This window comes from Pan paniscus, chromosome 1 (genome assembly GCF_029289425.2).
Source record: "Pan paniscus chromosome 1, NHGRI_mPanPan1-v2.0_pri, whole genome shotgun sequence".
Classification (NCBI taxonomy): Eukaryota; Metazoa; Chordata; class Mammalia; order Primates; family Hominidae; genus Pan; species Pan paniscus.
In genome coordinates, this window is record NC_073249.2 from 105,718,039 (window position 1) to 105,732,809 (window position 14,771).

The window sequence follows — 14,771 nt, forward strand, 5'->3', positions numbered from 1 at the left end:
TAATTTTTAATATGCTAACATAATGAAGGGCTCTTTGCTTGGAAGAGTAATACTTTTAGCAGGTTGCTTTATTTACCAAGGCCAGCTTAATTCTTAGCTTATAAGAATCAGTTCTTACGTGTTTATTACAGATATTTCTTAAGAAGCAGAGTTGAGCCTTCATCATAAATAACTGTTAAAGTAAGGATCAGAATTAGCATGTGCACCTTGACATCACCATACCAGGATACTGCTCAATGTTGTGATGGTTGTATTGACTAATAGAACCTGTCTTTCTCTGACATTTTTGTAGAGACTTAAGAAACAATGAAATTTCATGGGCCATAGAAGATGCTAGTGAAGCCTTTGCTGGACTCACAAGTCTCACTAAACTGTATGTATTATAATATTTATGTATGTCTACATAGGCATGTTTTCAAGAACCGGCTGTAAATATGATTGAATTATGTTTATTTCATATGGCTACAAAGTCTGAGCTTTCTGACACTCTGGGAGCTCTGTGGGGTTTCTTTGTTTGTTTGTTCGTTTTTTTGAGACTGAGTCTCACTCTGTATCCCAGGCTGGGATGCAGTAGCGCGATCTCGGCTCACTACAACCTCTGCCTCCTAGGTCCTGGTTCAAGCAATTCTCCTGCCTCAGCCTCCTGAGTAGCTTGGATTACAAGCGCATGCCACCATGCCCAGCTAATTTTTGTATTTTTAGTAGAGACAGGGTTTCACCATCTTGGCCAGGCTGGTCTTGAACTCCTGACCTCATGATCTGCCTGCTTCAGCCTCCCAAAGTGCCCGGATTATAGGTATGAGCCACTGAACTTGGCTGGTTTTTTTCTTTTCTTTTTTTTTTTTTTGAGACAGGGTCTTGCTCTGTCACCCAGGCTGGAGTGCTGTGGTGCAATCACAGCTCACAGCAGCTTCAACCTCCTAGGCTCAAGTGATCTCCCACCTTGGCCTCCTGAGGAGCTAGGACTAAAGGTGTGTATCACCATGCCTAGCTAATTAAAATTTTTTTTTTGTAGAGACAGAGTCTCACTATATTGCCCAGGCTGGTGTTGAACTCCTGGGCTCAAGTGATCCTCCCACCTTGGCCTCCCAAAGTGCTGGGATTATAGGCATGAGCCCCCATGCCCAGCTAGTTTTTTTGTTTTTGTGTTTTTTTGTTGTTGTTGTCAGGGCACTTTTTATTGAAAAAGCATTCCTGTGGACACTTAAAGAGAAGTTATTTATGGAAGTAGAATTTCTATTCAAGTAAAAGGAATGCATTGAGAAAGTAGAGTAATGTGTTGGTAATCTGTTTAATTTGTAGTTTGTTTAATTGTAGGAGATTTATGAGTAATTTATCTAGCTGAAGTAGAGCATTCTCTCACATAAGATTTTAGATCTTTTCCCATGAGAAGAATTTCTCCAAAGGTTCACACTTGTCTGAATTTCTTTCATCTGACAATCTTTTGCTCTGAATGGAGACATGAGGAATATAATGAATTTAACATCTGAAAATTACCAGTTTATCAGTGGTCAAGATGGTTGTTCACCTCATTGAGCTTTAACATCTTGATAGACACTTTTATGCTATGTTTTGCATTGATTAATAATTAAATTTCATAACTTTCTTAAAAATGCACGTTCTCATCAAATTGTACACATTAAATATGTGTAGTTTTTAGTATATCAATTGTACCTCAGTAAAGCTGTTAAGTATATAAAAAAGTACGCTAGGCTTATTTTCACTTTTTATAGGTAAATGTTTAATGAATTTAATTTTGTTTAGTGGAGAGCTTTCTTAGAAAGATCTGTTTATATTTCAGAATCTTACAAGGAAACCAGATTAAGTCAATTACAAAGAAAGCATTCATTGGTCTTGAATCCCTTGAGCATCTGTAAGTATTTTGCATACATTTTGCTTACTCTATAAATAATCTTTGCTATTAGCAGAGGTTTTCATGACCATGTAAAGTGTTTATGTAACTTGATATAGAAATGGTGACTGATAATGTTTCATTTCTCTTTATTTCAGAGATTTGAACAATAATGCTATAATGTCTATCCAAGAAAATGCATTTTCTCAGACTCATTTAAAAGAACTGTAAGTAACTTGTCTTTTTAAAATCACCAGTTGGATCATTGTTCCTGCTTGTTGTGCTTAAAGTGTGATGGGAGTGACCCAAGTTATTTCCAAAAGCACACAGTTCAGGCAGGAAAAAAGAAAGTATTAATACTCAGTTATTTAAGCGGCTAGAGGTAATTTTAAAATAGCCAACAATGAAAAGCCCAGAGTGTGTGGCACCAAGACCTTCTGTTTTGCCTGTTCTACCAATGCTTATAATTAGGAGACCTCAGCACTGCTCCTTATGCTTTATGTATACCCTACTGTTCCTTTTTGGATTATCAGAAACATGTGTTACCAGTTCTTAACCTTGTGTGGGTTACAATAAAGCTATTATGTGATTTTGTTTTATAGTTTCCGAGGTGATTTAACAGTTAGTATAATTGTCAGAGACGGTTCTCTAACCTGTTCAAACTACTAAAATGTCAAAATAGACAAGTGTGTGTATGTATCATTTTATACCCTTTTTCATTGATGAGTTTTAAAAATTGTTCTTACTGGTTTCGAGATTTCCCTAGGGGATTGGAGGTTAGTTGGGCATTGGTATTATTTATATTTATATATTTTTATATTTTTTTGGAGACAGTCTTACTCTATCCCCTAGGCTGGAGTGCAGTGGTGCGATCTCGGCCCACTGCAACCTCTGCCTCCTGGGTTCAAGCGGTTCTCACCTCAGCCTCCTGAGTAGCTGGGATTACAGGCGCCTGCCACCACACCCGGCTAATGTTTGTATTTTTAGTAGAGACAGGGTTTCGCCATGTTGGCCAGCTGGTCTCGAACTCCTGACCTCAGGTGATTTGTCTGCTTCAGCCTCCCAAAGTGTTGGGATTACAGGCGTGAGCCACCGGTCCCGCCTGGTATTATTTTTAAACTCTATTGATTCAAATATGCAGTCAGGGGTAAGAACCACTAGATTATAGAAATTATTTTGCCTTGCCTGGGAAGCTACTCAAAGGATACTCTGTGGAGCAGAACTGGTTGATGAGAAGATAAGGATAGAAATGCACAATAAGCCTTTAGAAACTTTTAGAACAATTTGACATTACTGTGACACTTTTGTTGTAGTTTATAAAAGTATTAGTCTGCAGTGGATTGGAAATTTAAAAGACTGGTCCTTACCATGGATAATTTGAGATGCACTGGAAATGTGTGAGTTTTCAAACTGCCTAGGTTCAAATCCTTACTCCATTCCTTACAACTGTGTGATAATGGGCAAACTGTTAGCCTACGACTCAGTTTCTGTTCCCAGAATGGGAATAGCACCTCCCTCAGGGTTATGTGAAGATAAAGTGAGATAACTTGTTTACTCAAATATTTATTCATAATCTGCTATGTAGGATACTGTTCTGGATGATGAAAACATTAGTGCACAAGACAGAGTCTCTGTACTCATAGCATATTACAGTAAATCCTAGTGAGGAAGATAAATAATAGACCAGTAGATATATAATATCTCATCAGGTAACAACTGAAGAAAAAAAAAACTAAGTCAAAGGTATGAAGAGTGGTGGGGATTGCTATTTTAGATAAAGCAGTGAGGGGAAACTCTTTTGAAGATACAGCATTTGAACCAGGACCTTAATGAAATGGCAAACCATGTGAACACTGGGTGAATGGCTTTCCAGGCACAAGGAGTAGGAAGTAAAATGAGTTTAGAGAGTTAAGCAGAGTAGAATAATTAAATATCTACAATTTTTTGATATTAATCATCTTATTTCTCATTAGTTGTTCTCTTCATTTGTTCCAGTATTTTTTTTTTAATTTAATTTTTTTTTTGAGATGCAATCTCGCTCTTGCCCAGGCAGGAGTCCAGTGGTGCCATCTCAGCTCACTGCAACCTCTGCCTCCCGGGTTCAAGTGATTCTCCTGCCTCAGCCCCCTGAGTAGCTGGGACTACAGGCGCCCCCCACCACGCCCGGTTAATTTTTTTGTATTTTTAGTAGAGATGAGGTTTCACTGTGTTAGCCAGGATGGTCTCAATCTCCTGACCTCGTGATCCGCCCGCCTCGGCCTCCCAAAGTGCTGGGATTACAGGCATGAGCCACCGCGCCTGGCCTGTCAAGATATTTTTTTTTTTTACCCCAAACTGCTTTGTTCTAACCTACCTTTTTTGTTGTTCTTGAAAAGCATATCGAATTTACAGTTTTAATAGGTCCAACAATAAAATTATGTTCATATTTTTCTTTTTAAAGAGAGAGTTAGGAGGCAGATCATAATAGACCACGAGGAATTAGGATTTTTGCTTTCTTGTGTGCATTAGGAAACTGGAGGGTTTTGAGAAAATGCTCAGCACAGAGCTTGGCACAGAGTAGAAGCTGAGTAATGTTAACAATAAAAACTAAAATTAAAATGTTATGAAAATCATCATTAGTTATTTTCTGCCAGATTTTTGAAGTAGATATTTTGATCTGTTGAGATATTTTGAGTTATTTCTCATAGGCTTAGTTTAATTATAAGTTGTGACTTACTACAAATTAGTATACTCTGCCCCCCTCCTTTTTTTTTTTGCCAGTGATAACCTGAGAGCTGGCAAGAAAGTTTTAACTGTTACAAGAACTCAGTTTAACATAAAATTTAAACAGTAGGTCAAAGCAAATATTGCAGTCTCAATCTTCAGAGAGTCATTTAGTAATTTGAGAGTTGTCACAAAGATTCTTTGCTTAACCAACCCGTAGGCAAGCCCTTAAACCTTCTCCTAGGCCTAGCTGTGTAAAATCCAATTTTAGCACAAACCCTGTAAAACCAGTTTAGCAAGAACTCTTCCTCATTGTAGACCATTCCCAGGTGATGTCTGATCACCCTGGCCTGTCTTCAGCAAGAATCCTGTTAGGGTTTAGCCAGAGTCTTCCTTACTCTGGATGTTATTTTTTAGTAATTTCACATCCACTGAGTGGGATGAAAGCAAACCCACCTTGCTCCTTGGCTATACTTGCCCTTGCTGTTTCCCTACTGTCTCTCCCTCACTGAGTCGAACCCAGTCTCTCTCCCCAGCTGCAACATCACATTGCCGTGGTCCCTATATCTATTGAGATGATCCTGAATAACGTCTACCTTACCATGCTTTAACAAGTATCACTGAGTAATTTTTTATTTAACAGTTACGGTGCTGTGACTCCGATAGGATCAGATTCATCATTGGACCCCCAGACCTCTCACCCAGGACCCCAAGTGTGCACCTTTGAAGCCATTGTCTTCACTCCTGACTGATAGATCGGGGATCCAATGGTGAGTCAGACTAACGAACCATTGCTCTGGACAAACATCTGTTGAAGCTGGTAAGGAAAGATTTCGATTCTCAAGATTGTGAATATGTTCTCTGGAGTTGGGCTAGAGGCCAGACTTCTTTTGAAAGGTACCTCCTGGGCTTGAAGGTCTTCTTCGTGGCTCTCTTTCCTGAGTGGAGTTTATTCCCTGACTCCCTGGACTAAAAGTCCTTGGAACTCTGTGAGGCTACTCTGTTGTCTCTAATGGATCCTACTTCTCCCATGGCAATTTCTCTGGCATCTGAATCCCCTCTGTTTGAGCCCCTGCTAACTATATTGCTCCACTACTGGTTCTGTCCACCTCCTCCTTGTTGGACCTTTATTGGCCTGTTTGGAATACTTAAGATCTCCCCAGACCGCATCCTGTAAGCTGTCTTTCTTCCCATTGCTACTGCTCCTTATTCCTCCTCTTACCACCTTTAATGTTCCTTCCAGTTCCCTTGAGCCCTTTGATATGACTCCCTTCAAATTCTTACATCCTCCATCCATCTGTCCACCCACTGCTAGACTTTTTCCTTCTCATTCTGGACTGTTTGTCACTGGGACTGTAGGCCCCCCACCCTTCCTGGGGATCTCTCAGGGGACTTGGGGACTCCCAAAAGTAATGACTTGGGTTGAAAAGGAAAAAGAACAATTGGAAATAGACTAAGTATTTTATCTACACTCAGATGGGCTTTGGAGATATCCAGACAGCCCCTAGATGTCTCTTCAGCCTCCATAAGATTACACATCATGGCAAAATAAAAGTTTTTTTTTTTGAGATGGAGTCTCCCTCTGTCACATAGGCTGGAGTGCAGTGGCACGATCTCAGCTCACTGCAGCCTCTGCCTTCCGGGTTCAAGCAGTTCTGCCTCAGCCTCCTGAATAGCTGGGATTACAGGCGCCCACCACCACACCCAGCTAATTTTTGTATCTTTAGAAAAGAGGAGTGACCTCGTCCAATTTATGTTTTCTTAGGTATAATATAAGCTGGACTCAAAAGACCTGGGCTCATATCCTAACTCTACCATTTATTTTAGACGTGATACTGAATGCCTCCAAAATCTCAGTTTCCATTTCTAGAAAATGGAATTGAAAATGCCTACCTCAACCGGGCGCGGTGGCTCATGTCTGTAATCCCAGTACTTTGGGAGGCCGAGGCGGGCAGATCACGAGGTCATGAGTTCGAGACCAGCCTGGCCAATATGGTGAAACCCTGTCTCTACTAAAAATACAAAAATTAACCAGGCGTGGTGGCATGTGCCTGTAATCCCAGCTACTCAGGTGGCTGAGGCAGGAGAATTGCTTGAACCCGGGAGGTGGAGGTTGCGGTGAGCTGAGATCTCACCACTGCACTCCAGCCTGGGTGACAGAGCAAGACTCTGTCTCAAAAAATAAATAAATAAATAAATAAATAAAGTATTTAGCCCAGTGCCTGGCCACAGACGAAACTTAATTCACAGTAGCTTCCTTCACTTCTATGTCTTTTGCTTCTTTCCATTCTTCATATACTAACCAAATCCTGACCACAAGTACTTAACAGAGTATACGGTATTCTCTCAACAAATGTGTGGATAGATTATACTAAAATATTGCTAGTGGTTGTCTTTGAGTAGTGAGGATTTGAGGAGCTTTCTCCCCCTCTTGGTTTAGTGGTACTTTCTAATTTTCTACTATAATTATATAACTTTAATGGAAAGTATTTTAAAATTTATATGCAAGTTTTTCATACACCTCCTATTATTGATGCAAAGCCTTGTGGGGAATACCGAAAAGTATAGAGAGATTTTAATAAATGTTGACCTAAAAAGTATTATAAATATGACTTTTAAAGTAACCAAAAGCAACCAACAATTCTCAGTAAAAAAGTTGCATTAGAGCCAGGTGTGGTGGCTCATGCCTGTAATCCCAGATACTCAGAAAGCTCAGGTGGGAGGATCCTCTGAGTCCAGGAGTTAGAGACCAGTCTGGGCAACACAGCAAGTTCCTGTCTCACAACACAGTTGCATTAAAGTTCCTGCAATAGCAGTTTGTTCAAACCAACTGTTAGAGAAAAAATTACTCAATGAAACTTGTTAAAGCATTATAAAAGCATAGTAATCTTTACCAGTGCCCCTCTTGTTTAATAACAATATGTCAACTTTGAACAGTTGAACAATGTAAGTCAATTTTTTTCATTCTTAAAATTGAAACTTTGCCAGGCGTGGTGGCTCACGCCTGTAATCCCAGCACTCTGGGAGGCCAAGGCAGGTGGATCACGAGGTCAAGAGATCAAGACCATCCTGGCCAATATGGTGAAACCCCGTCTCTACTAAAAATACAAAAATTAGCTGGGCATGGTGGCACGCACTTGTAGTCCCAGCTACTTGGGAGGCTGAGGCAGGAGAATCGCTTGAACCCGGGAGGCAGAGGTTGCAGTGGGCCGAGATTGTGCCACTGCACTCCAGCCTGGCAACAGAGCGAGACTCTGTCTCAAAAAAAAAAAGAGTTAAAATTGAAATTTCTGTGGAATCAGATCTTAGATACTTTATGCCAAACATTAAACTTGATAAGGATTTGATCATGCACATAAAGCAAGTTCTCAAAATCATTTACTTTCCCTGCTTCTAAGTGGATGGGACATTTAAGGGGTCATTGAGAGAAAATACTGATTTTTCAGATATGTTTTACAGGGTTATAAACCACAAATACTTTTTCAGTGCTCTTAGTTTAGATTGCATTACACATTGCACGGTGTTGAAGTGGGTTTTCTTTTTGTTTTGTTTTTGGGAGACAGTCTCACTCTGTTGCCCAGGCTGATGTGCAGTGGCGTGATCTCGGCTCACTGCAACTTCTGCCTCCCGGGTTCAAACAGTTCTCCTGCCTCAGCCTACCAAGTAGCTGGGATTATAGGTACCATCCACCACGCCCAGCTAATTTTTGTATTTTTAGTAGAGATAGGGTTTCGCCATGTTGGCCAGGCTGGTCTGGAACTCCTGACCACAGGTGATCCGCCCGCCTCTGCCTCCCAAAGTGCTAGGATTACAGGTGTGAGCCACTGAGCCTGGCCTAGTGCTGAAGTGTTTTTAGTGTTGATGAAATAATTTGACAATAATTATATGTTGTCTACAACAAAGATCTCTCAATGCTCCAATATATAGTAAGTGTTTCCCCATACTTTCATGGGAAAAATTTAAACCTCAAAAATTTAAAGAAAGGTACAATTAACACCCCTATACCCTTTATCTAGATTCACCAATTGTTAACTTTTTGCTGAATTTGTTCTATTTCCCTCCCTCCTCCTCTCTCATTTTATCTCTTGCTCTCTCTCCACATACACACAAATATATATATACATATATGCACAGTTTTTTTGCTGACCATTTAAAAGTTGCAGCCATGATGACACTTCACCTCTAAATATCTCAGCATGTATTTTTTAAGAACAAGTACATTTTCTAACGAAGACATCACCATTACCACACCCAAAGAAATTAACATCGATAAGGTAATATTAACTAATACAGAGTCCATACTCAGATTTCCCCAATGTTAAAAAAAGTCATTTGCAGATGTTTTTTTTCAATCAAGGATCACACATTTCATTTTATTGTAATGATTCTTTAGTCGTCTTCAAAACAGATCCCTGGCCACCCTTCTTCCCCTCTCTTTTTTTAGTGTCTTTCATGAGGTTGATATATTTAAAGAATTTTGGCTGACAGTCTCAATTTGTTTTCTCATGATTTATGTTAAATGTTTTTGGCAAGAATAATGGATAGGTGTGTGGTAAGGTTTTAATACTGAAGACGTTTAGAATGAAAAGTAAAACAAAGGATGCTTTTCCTCTTTTCTTTCCTGCAGGATTCTGAACACAAGCAGTTTGCTCTGTGACTGCCATTTGAAGTGGCTACTTCAATGGTTGGTTGATAATAACTTTCAACATTCTGTGAATGTAAGCTGTGCACACCCTGAATGGCTAGCAGGGCAAAGCATCCTGAATGTGGATCTGAAAGATTTTGTCTGTGGTTTGTATTTTTGTTTTAAAATTTTATATATTACACACTTATAATCTTAACAGAATTAAAAAAATTAAACCAGAATGGTTTTCCACTAGGAATTTTTGTAATCATACAGTTTTAATTGCCATTAAAAATGATCACAGGCATTTTAATGAATGAAGGCTTTTCTCTTTTAGAGGGACTGTTAACCTTAGGTTAGGTATTTGGTAGTCAGATTCCTGAATCAAGCAATATGAGTTTTTTTATATGAACATTTTTAGTAGATCTTGAAAAGTGCCACCAGGTACTTTCCAAAAAGATAGCACTAGTTTAAAGTTGTCACCAGCAATGTATGAATATACTGATTCTGTGTGTTTCATATTTTTTGTGTGGTTTCATAACATTAAAGTGGCAGAGTTTTGTTTTTTCCTTGAGGGGAGAGAGATAGTCATAGACAAGTTGTCCTGATTCTAGCACTTATAATTTCAAATATACTTTTTTTTTTTTTTTTTCCTAATGGAGTCTTGCTGCATCACCCAGGCTGGAGTGCAGTGGTGCGATCTCAGCTCACTGCAACCTCTGCCTCCCGGGTTCAAGCGATTCTCCTGTCTCAGCCTCCTGAGTAGCTGGGATTACAGGCGTGTGCCACCATACCTGGCTAATTTTTGTATGTTTAGTAGAGACGGGGTTTTGCCATGTTGGCCAGGCTGGTCTTGAACTCCTGACCTCAGGTGATCTGCCTGCCTCTGCCTCCCAAAGTGCTGGGATTACAGGTGTGAGCCACCGTGCCCAGACAATTTCAAGTATACTTCTATATTATTCTTTCTCAATTTGGAAAATTTTCCTTTACACTTAAATGTCCTTTAGGCCGGGCACTGTGGCTCACACCTGTAATCCCAGCACTTTGGGAGGCTGAGGCAGGTGGGTCATCTGGGGTCTGGAGTTCGAGACCAGCCTGGCCAGCATGGCGAAACCCTGACTCTACTAAAAATACAAAAATTAGCTGGGCGTGGTGGCACACGCCTGTAATCCCAGCTTCTCTGGAGGCTGAGGCGGGAGAATCGCTTGAACCGAGAGTTGGAGGTTGCAGTGAGGCAAGATTGTGCCACTGCATTCCAGTCTGGGCAACAGAGTGAGACTCTGTCTCAAAAAAACAATTTTTTTTTCTTTAAAGTGGAATGACTGATTCTTAGCTTTACATAGGAGAACTTTTAGATCAGTGTATCTATGTTGGATATCCCTAGTATCTCTGATCATTTGAGTACCTATATATTGCCAAATCTGTTTTCACAATGTACTTAAAGATGGTTGGAACGGAACACACACTTGGAAGTTCGGGCTCACAAAATACATCCATTGTTTTTTACAAAGTTTAAAGAAGAAAACAGAATCTAGTAAAGGTTAAATTCTGCTGACATTGCCACACATTCCCTTTTTACTTAGTTTTAAATATAGACATACCATATATTTCTTCCTCCCCTTCCACTTAACTGCTTTTATGGCACAATGAAATGTTATCCAGTGGAGATACTGGTTAAGAATTTATATACCTGCTTCTCTCAATCAGTCCAATAACATTATTAATTATGAATCCATATTTTATTAGCCAGTCCTAAGCCAATCTTCAGCTGGACATTTGACCTATTTGGATTTTTCACTACTTCAGGTGAAACCTGTGCACATACAAAATGCTTTCAAATAATTTGTTTTATTAGGTATTCTCTGTGAAATATAAATCATTCATAATCCCCCCATTTTATATTGGCTCAGAAAGGATAATGGTTATATATATACATATATTTTTTGAGACAGAGTCTCGCTCTTTTGCCCAGGCTGGAGTGAAGTGGCGTGATCTCGGCTCACTAGCCACCTCTACCCCCCGGGTTCAAGTGATTCTCATTCCTCAGCTTCTCAAGTAGCTGGGATTACAGGCGGCCGCCACCTCGCCTGGGTAATTTTTGTGTTTTTAGAAGTGACGGGGTTTCGCCGTGTTGGTCAGGCTGGTCTCGAACTCCTGACCTGAGTTGATCCACCCACTTCGACCTCCGAAAGTGCTAGGATTACAGGTGTGAGCCACCACGCCTGGCCATATACATGTTTATCTATCACATACATATATACAAGGGGTAATAGAAGTAGAACTTGTCTTGAAATCCTAATATAAGGTTTCTGTTTTTCCCCAATAACTGATAATGCTTGAGAAATATATTCTGAGCACACAGGTGACAGTAAGGGCTAGTAGAAAAGTGCTGGATCCTGAAGTCAGGAAACCTGAGTTCCAGTCCAGGCTCTGCCACTGACTGACATGTCTTTGAGCAAGTCATTTGAATTTTCTGGGCCTCATTTCCCCCATCTTTAAACAAGGGAATTGGACTGTAGCTCTGTAGTCTCTTTCAACTTTAATATGCCACTTTGTAAACAGAACACACAATTTTATAGTATTTGTTTTAAAATTGAATCTAAAGCAAAAATAAATAACTGACTTGGCTACGGATGCATTTTTTTCCCCTTAGATGATTTTCTCAAGCCACAGATAAGGACACATCCTGAAACCATAATTGCTCTAAGAGGCATGAATGTGACTCTGACGTGCACTGCAGTGAGCAGCAGTGATTCACCCATGTCCACTGTGTGGCGCAAAGACAGTGAAATCCTGTATGACGTGGATACTGAGAATTTTGTTCGTTATTGGCAGCAAGCTGGAGAAGCTCTGGAATATACTAGTATCTTACATCTTTTCAATGTGAATTTCACAGATGAAGGAAAATATCAGTGTATTGTTACTAATCACTTTGGTTCTAATTATTCTCAGAAAGCCAAACTGACTGTAAATGGTAAGGAATTATGCTCCTTGATTTTTTTTAGTTTAGAAGGATTTTTCATGTTCAGTTTTGAATCACTTGAGAGAATTAGACTAAATCTGACATTTAAGTAGGACTCTTACTGTTACTGTCTTTTGAGTTGTGATAACTTATCAAGTGGGTGGGATTTTTGGATTAGTCAATCTGCCCACTTATGGTCTCTAATTGGTCTTTGGTTGAAGGGTAAGTGCTGTGGCCCTAGGAGATGTGCTACTTTCACTGCTGTTTATGCTTTTGAAGACATTCTTATGAAATTCTCAGTTTTCATTCCAGAACCATAAATCTCTCTTGATAACTATGAAATTTATTCCTGATGGGCCTTCTAATAACTGGGAATATTTAGGACATTTTTGGGTCTAATGGTCATTATCATTGTCTAAATGTAGTTACACAGGATCATTTGTGTGTGTGTGTGTGTGTGTGTGTGTGTATTTTTATTTATTTATTTTAATTTCTCTTGTTTTTTGTTTTGAGATGGAGTCTCGCTCTGTCGCCCAGGATGGAATGCAGTGGCATGATCTCGGCTCACTGCAAATTCCGCCTCCCAGGTTCAAGTGATTCTCCTGTCTCCTGTAATTCGAGTAGCTGGAATTACAGATGTGCGCCACCAGGCCCATCTAATTTTTGTATTTTTAGTAGAGACAAAGTTTCACCATTTTGGCCAGGTTGGTCTCAGACTCCTGAGCGCAAGTGATCCGCCTGCCTTGGCCTCCCAAAGTATTCGGATTACAGGCATGAACCACTGCACCCAGCCTTATTTCAGTACCTTTTGGGGTACAAGTGAGTTTTTTTCCCATGGATGAATTATAGTGGTGCATTCTGAGAATTTAGTGCACCCATCACTGAGTAGTGTACATAGTATCTAATGTGTAGTTTTTTATCCCTAGCCCCCGCTCACCCTCTCCATTCTGAATCTCTAACGTCCATGATACCACTCTGTATGCCTTTGTGTACTCATACTTAGCTCCCATTTATAAGTGAGAACATATGGTGTTTGGTTTTCCACTCCACACAGGATCATTTTAAAAATGAATACTCTTCTTTCCTGCAAAAGCTTCTTAAAAACAGCTTGATTTATCTATTGCCTATTAAATTGAATAACTACAACATTTTAGGGTTTGTACAACCAAAAGATTACTTATGTTTCACTTCTGTGTTTTTTAATGATACTTTTGAAGGCATAAGTTTTTTTTAGCATGCAGTTTCCTTGATAGCTTTGTAGATGTTGGTTTGGGAACATTTTTGAGATGGACTCTCACTCTGTCATGCAGGCTGGAGTGCAGTGGTGTGATCTCAGCTCACTGCAACCTTCGCCTCCTAGTTTCAAGTGATTCTCCTGCCTCAGCCTCCCAGGGAAGCATCATTTAGCTTCATAAGTGAGAGAGTCATAGTAAATACCAGGTTCTAAAATACGAAGTTCAAAGAAGGTTTGTGGCCTTCTGCTTTCCCTAGTTCCAGCTGATGATTAAGTGTATCATGCATCCTAGAAGACAGAGTCATCAGTGTGCTCCAAATACTCTGAGGTCCTGGAAGAAAAGGTGTTCTCAAAACCATATTCACTCTTGGCTGGGTGCTGTGGCTCAGGCTTGTAGTCCCAGCACTTTGGGAGGCCAAGGTGGGAGGATAGCTTGAGGCCAGGAATTTGAAGCTGCAGTGAGCTATGATTGCGCCAGTGTACTCCCGCCTGGACAGCAGAGCAAGACCCTATCTCTAAAGTTTGTTTTTGTTTTTTTAAATTTATAAAACTATATTCACTCTCAATCAGAGAGCCTGTCTTCACAAAGAAATGGAACATTAGGGGGTGTCTTGCCTACTAGATTCTTTCATGCCTATTTGTATGCATATATGTGTCTTTGTTCCCTTGCCCACTTTTTCTTGGTGATTTTTCTGGAAACAGAGATGCCATCTTTTCTGAAAACGCCAATGGATCTGACTATTCGCACTGGTGCCATGGCCAGATTAGAATGTGCTGCAGAGGGACACCCTGCACCTCAGATTTCCTGGCAGAAAGATGGTGGTACTGACTTTCCTGCGGCTCGAGAAAGACGCATGCACGTCATGCCCGAGGATGACGTCTTCTTTATTGCCAATGTGAAAATAGAAGATATGGGAATCTATAGCTGCATGGCACAAAATACAGCAGGAGGTCTCTCAGCAAATGCTTCCCTAACAGTGTTAGGTACGTTTACTGCTCCGTGGGTCCCTGCTTTTGTTGGAGTCTTTGGGAGCTACTCTTGGTCTTAATGAGCAAGAAAAATAAGTTTGAGATTACCTCTGTGAGTCTCAGATCTTTATCTTATTTCACAGTTTTATGCAAGGTTATGTCAGTCTAGGAATTAGTGGGTCAGATAACTGAAATGTGGGAAAATACATAGGGCAAAATTAGGTAGGCATCCTTGTCACAATAATTGAAAGTTCAAATTCCTTTATCAGCTTATCTTTTTAAGTCCCTCTCTGTAAGGTTTCTGTTTCATGTAGGTGTGTTTACTATTCAGTGAGTTTGCATTGAGAGTTCCACTGTTCTTTTAGGAGTATCCCAGCCATTTGATGCTGCTTCACTTATTGCTTGATAGGAACCTAAGATTATTTAA

The 14,771-nt window shown here is 40.0% G+C and overlaps 1 protein-coding gene across 1 annotated transcript in view; it reads left to right on the forward strand.

Annotated features, from left to right (window-relative positions):
* LOC129394601 (leucine-rich repeats and immunoglobulin-like domains protein 2) overlaps positions 1-14,771 on the forward strand; it is a 28,633-nt gene that overhangs the window by 1,918 nt on the left and 11,944 nt on the right. The window contains 6 exon segments of the mRNA XM_063606181.1: positions 293-373; positions 1,802-1,873; positions 2,011-2,079; positions 9,183-9,346; positions 11,833-12,153; positions 14,078-14,359. Of these exon segments, the coding sequence (XP_063462251.1) occupies positions 2,033-2,079; positions 9,183-9,346; positions 11,833-12,153; positions 14,078-14,359 (814 nt within the window). The 5' untranslated portion in view covers positions 293-373; positions 1,802-1,873; positions 2,011-2,032.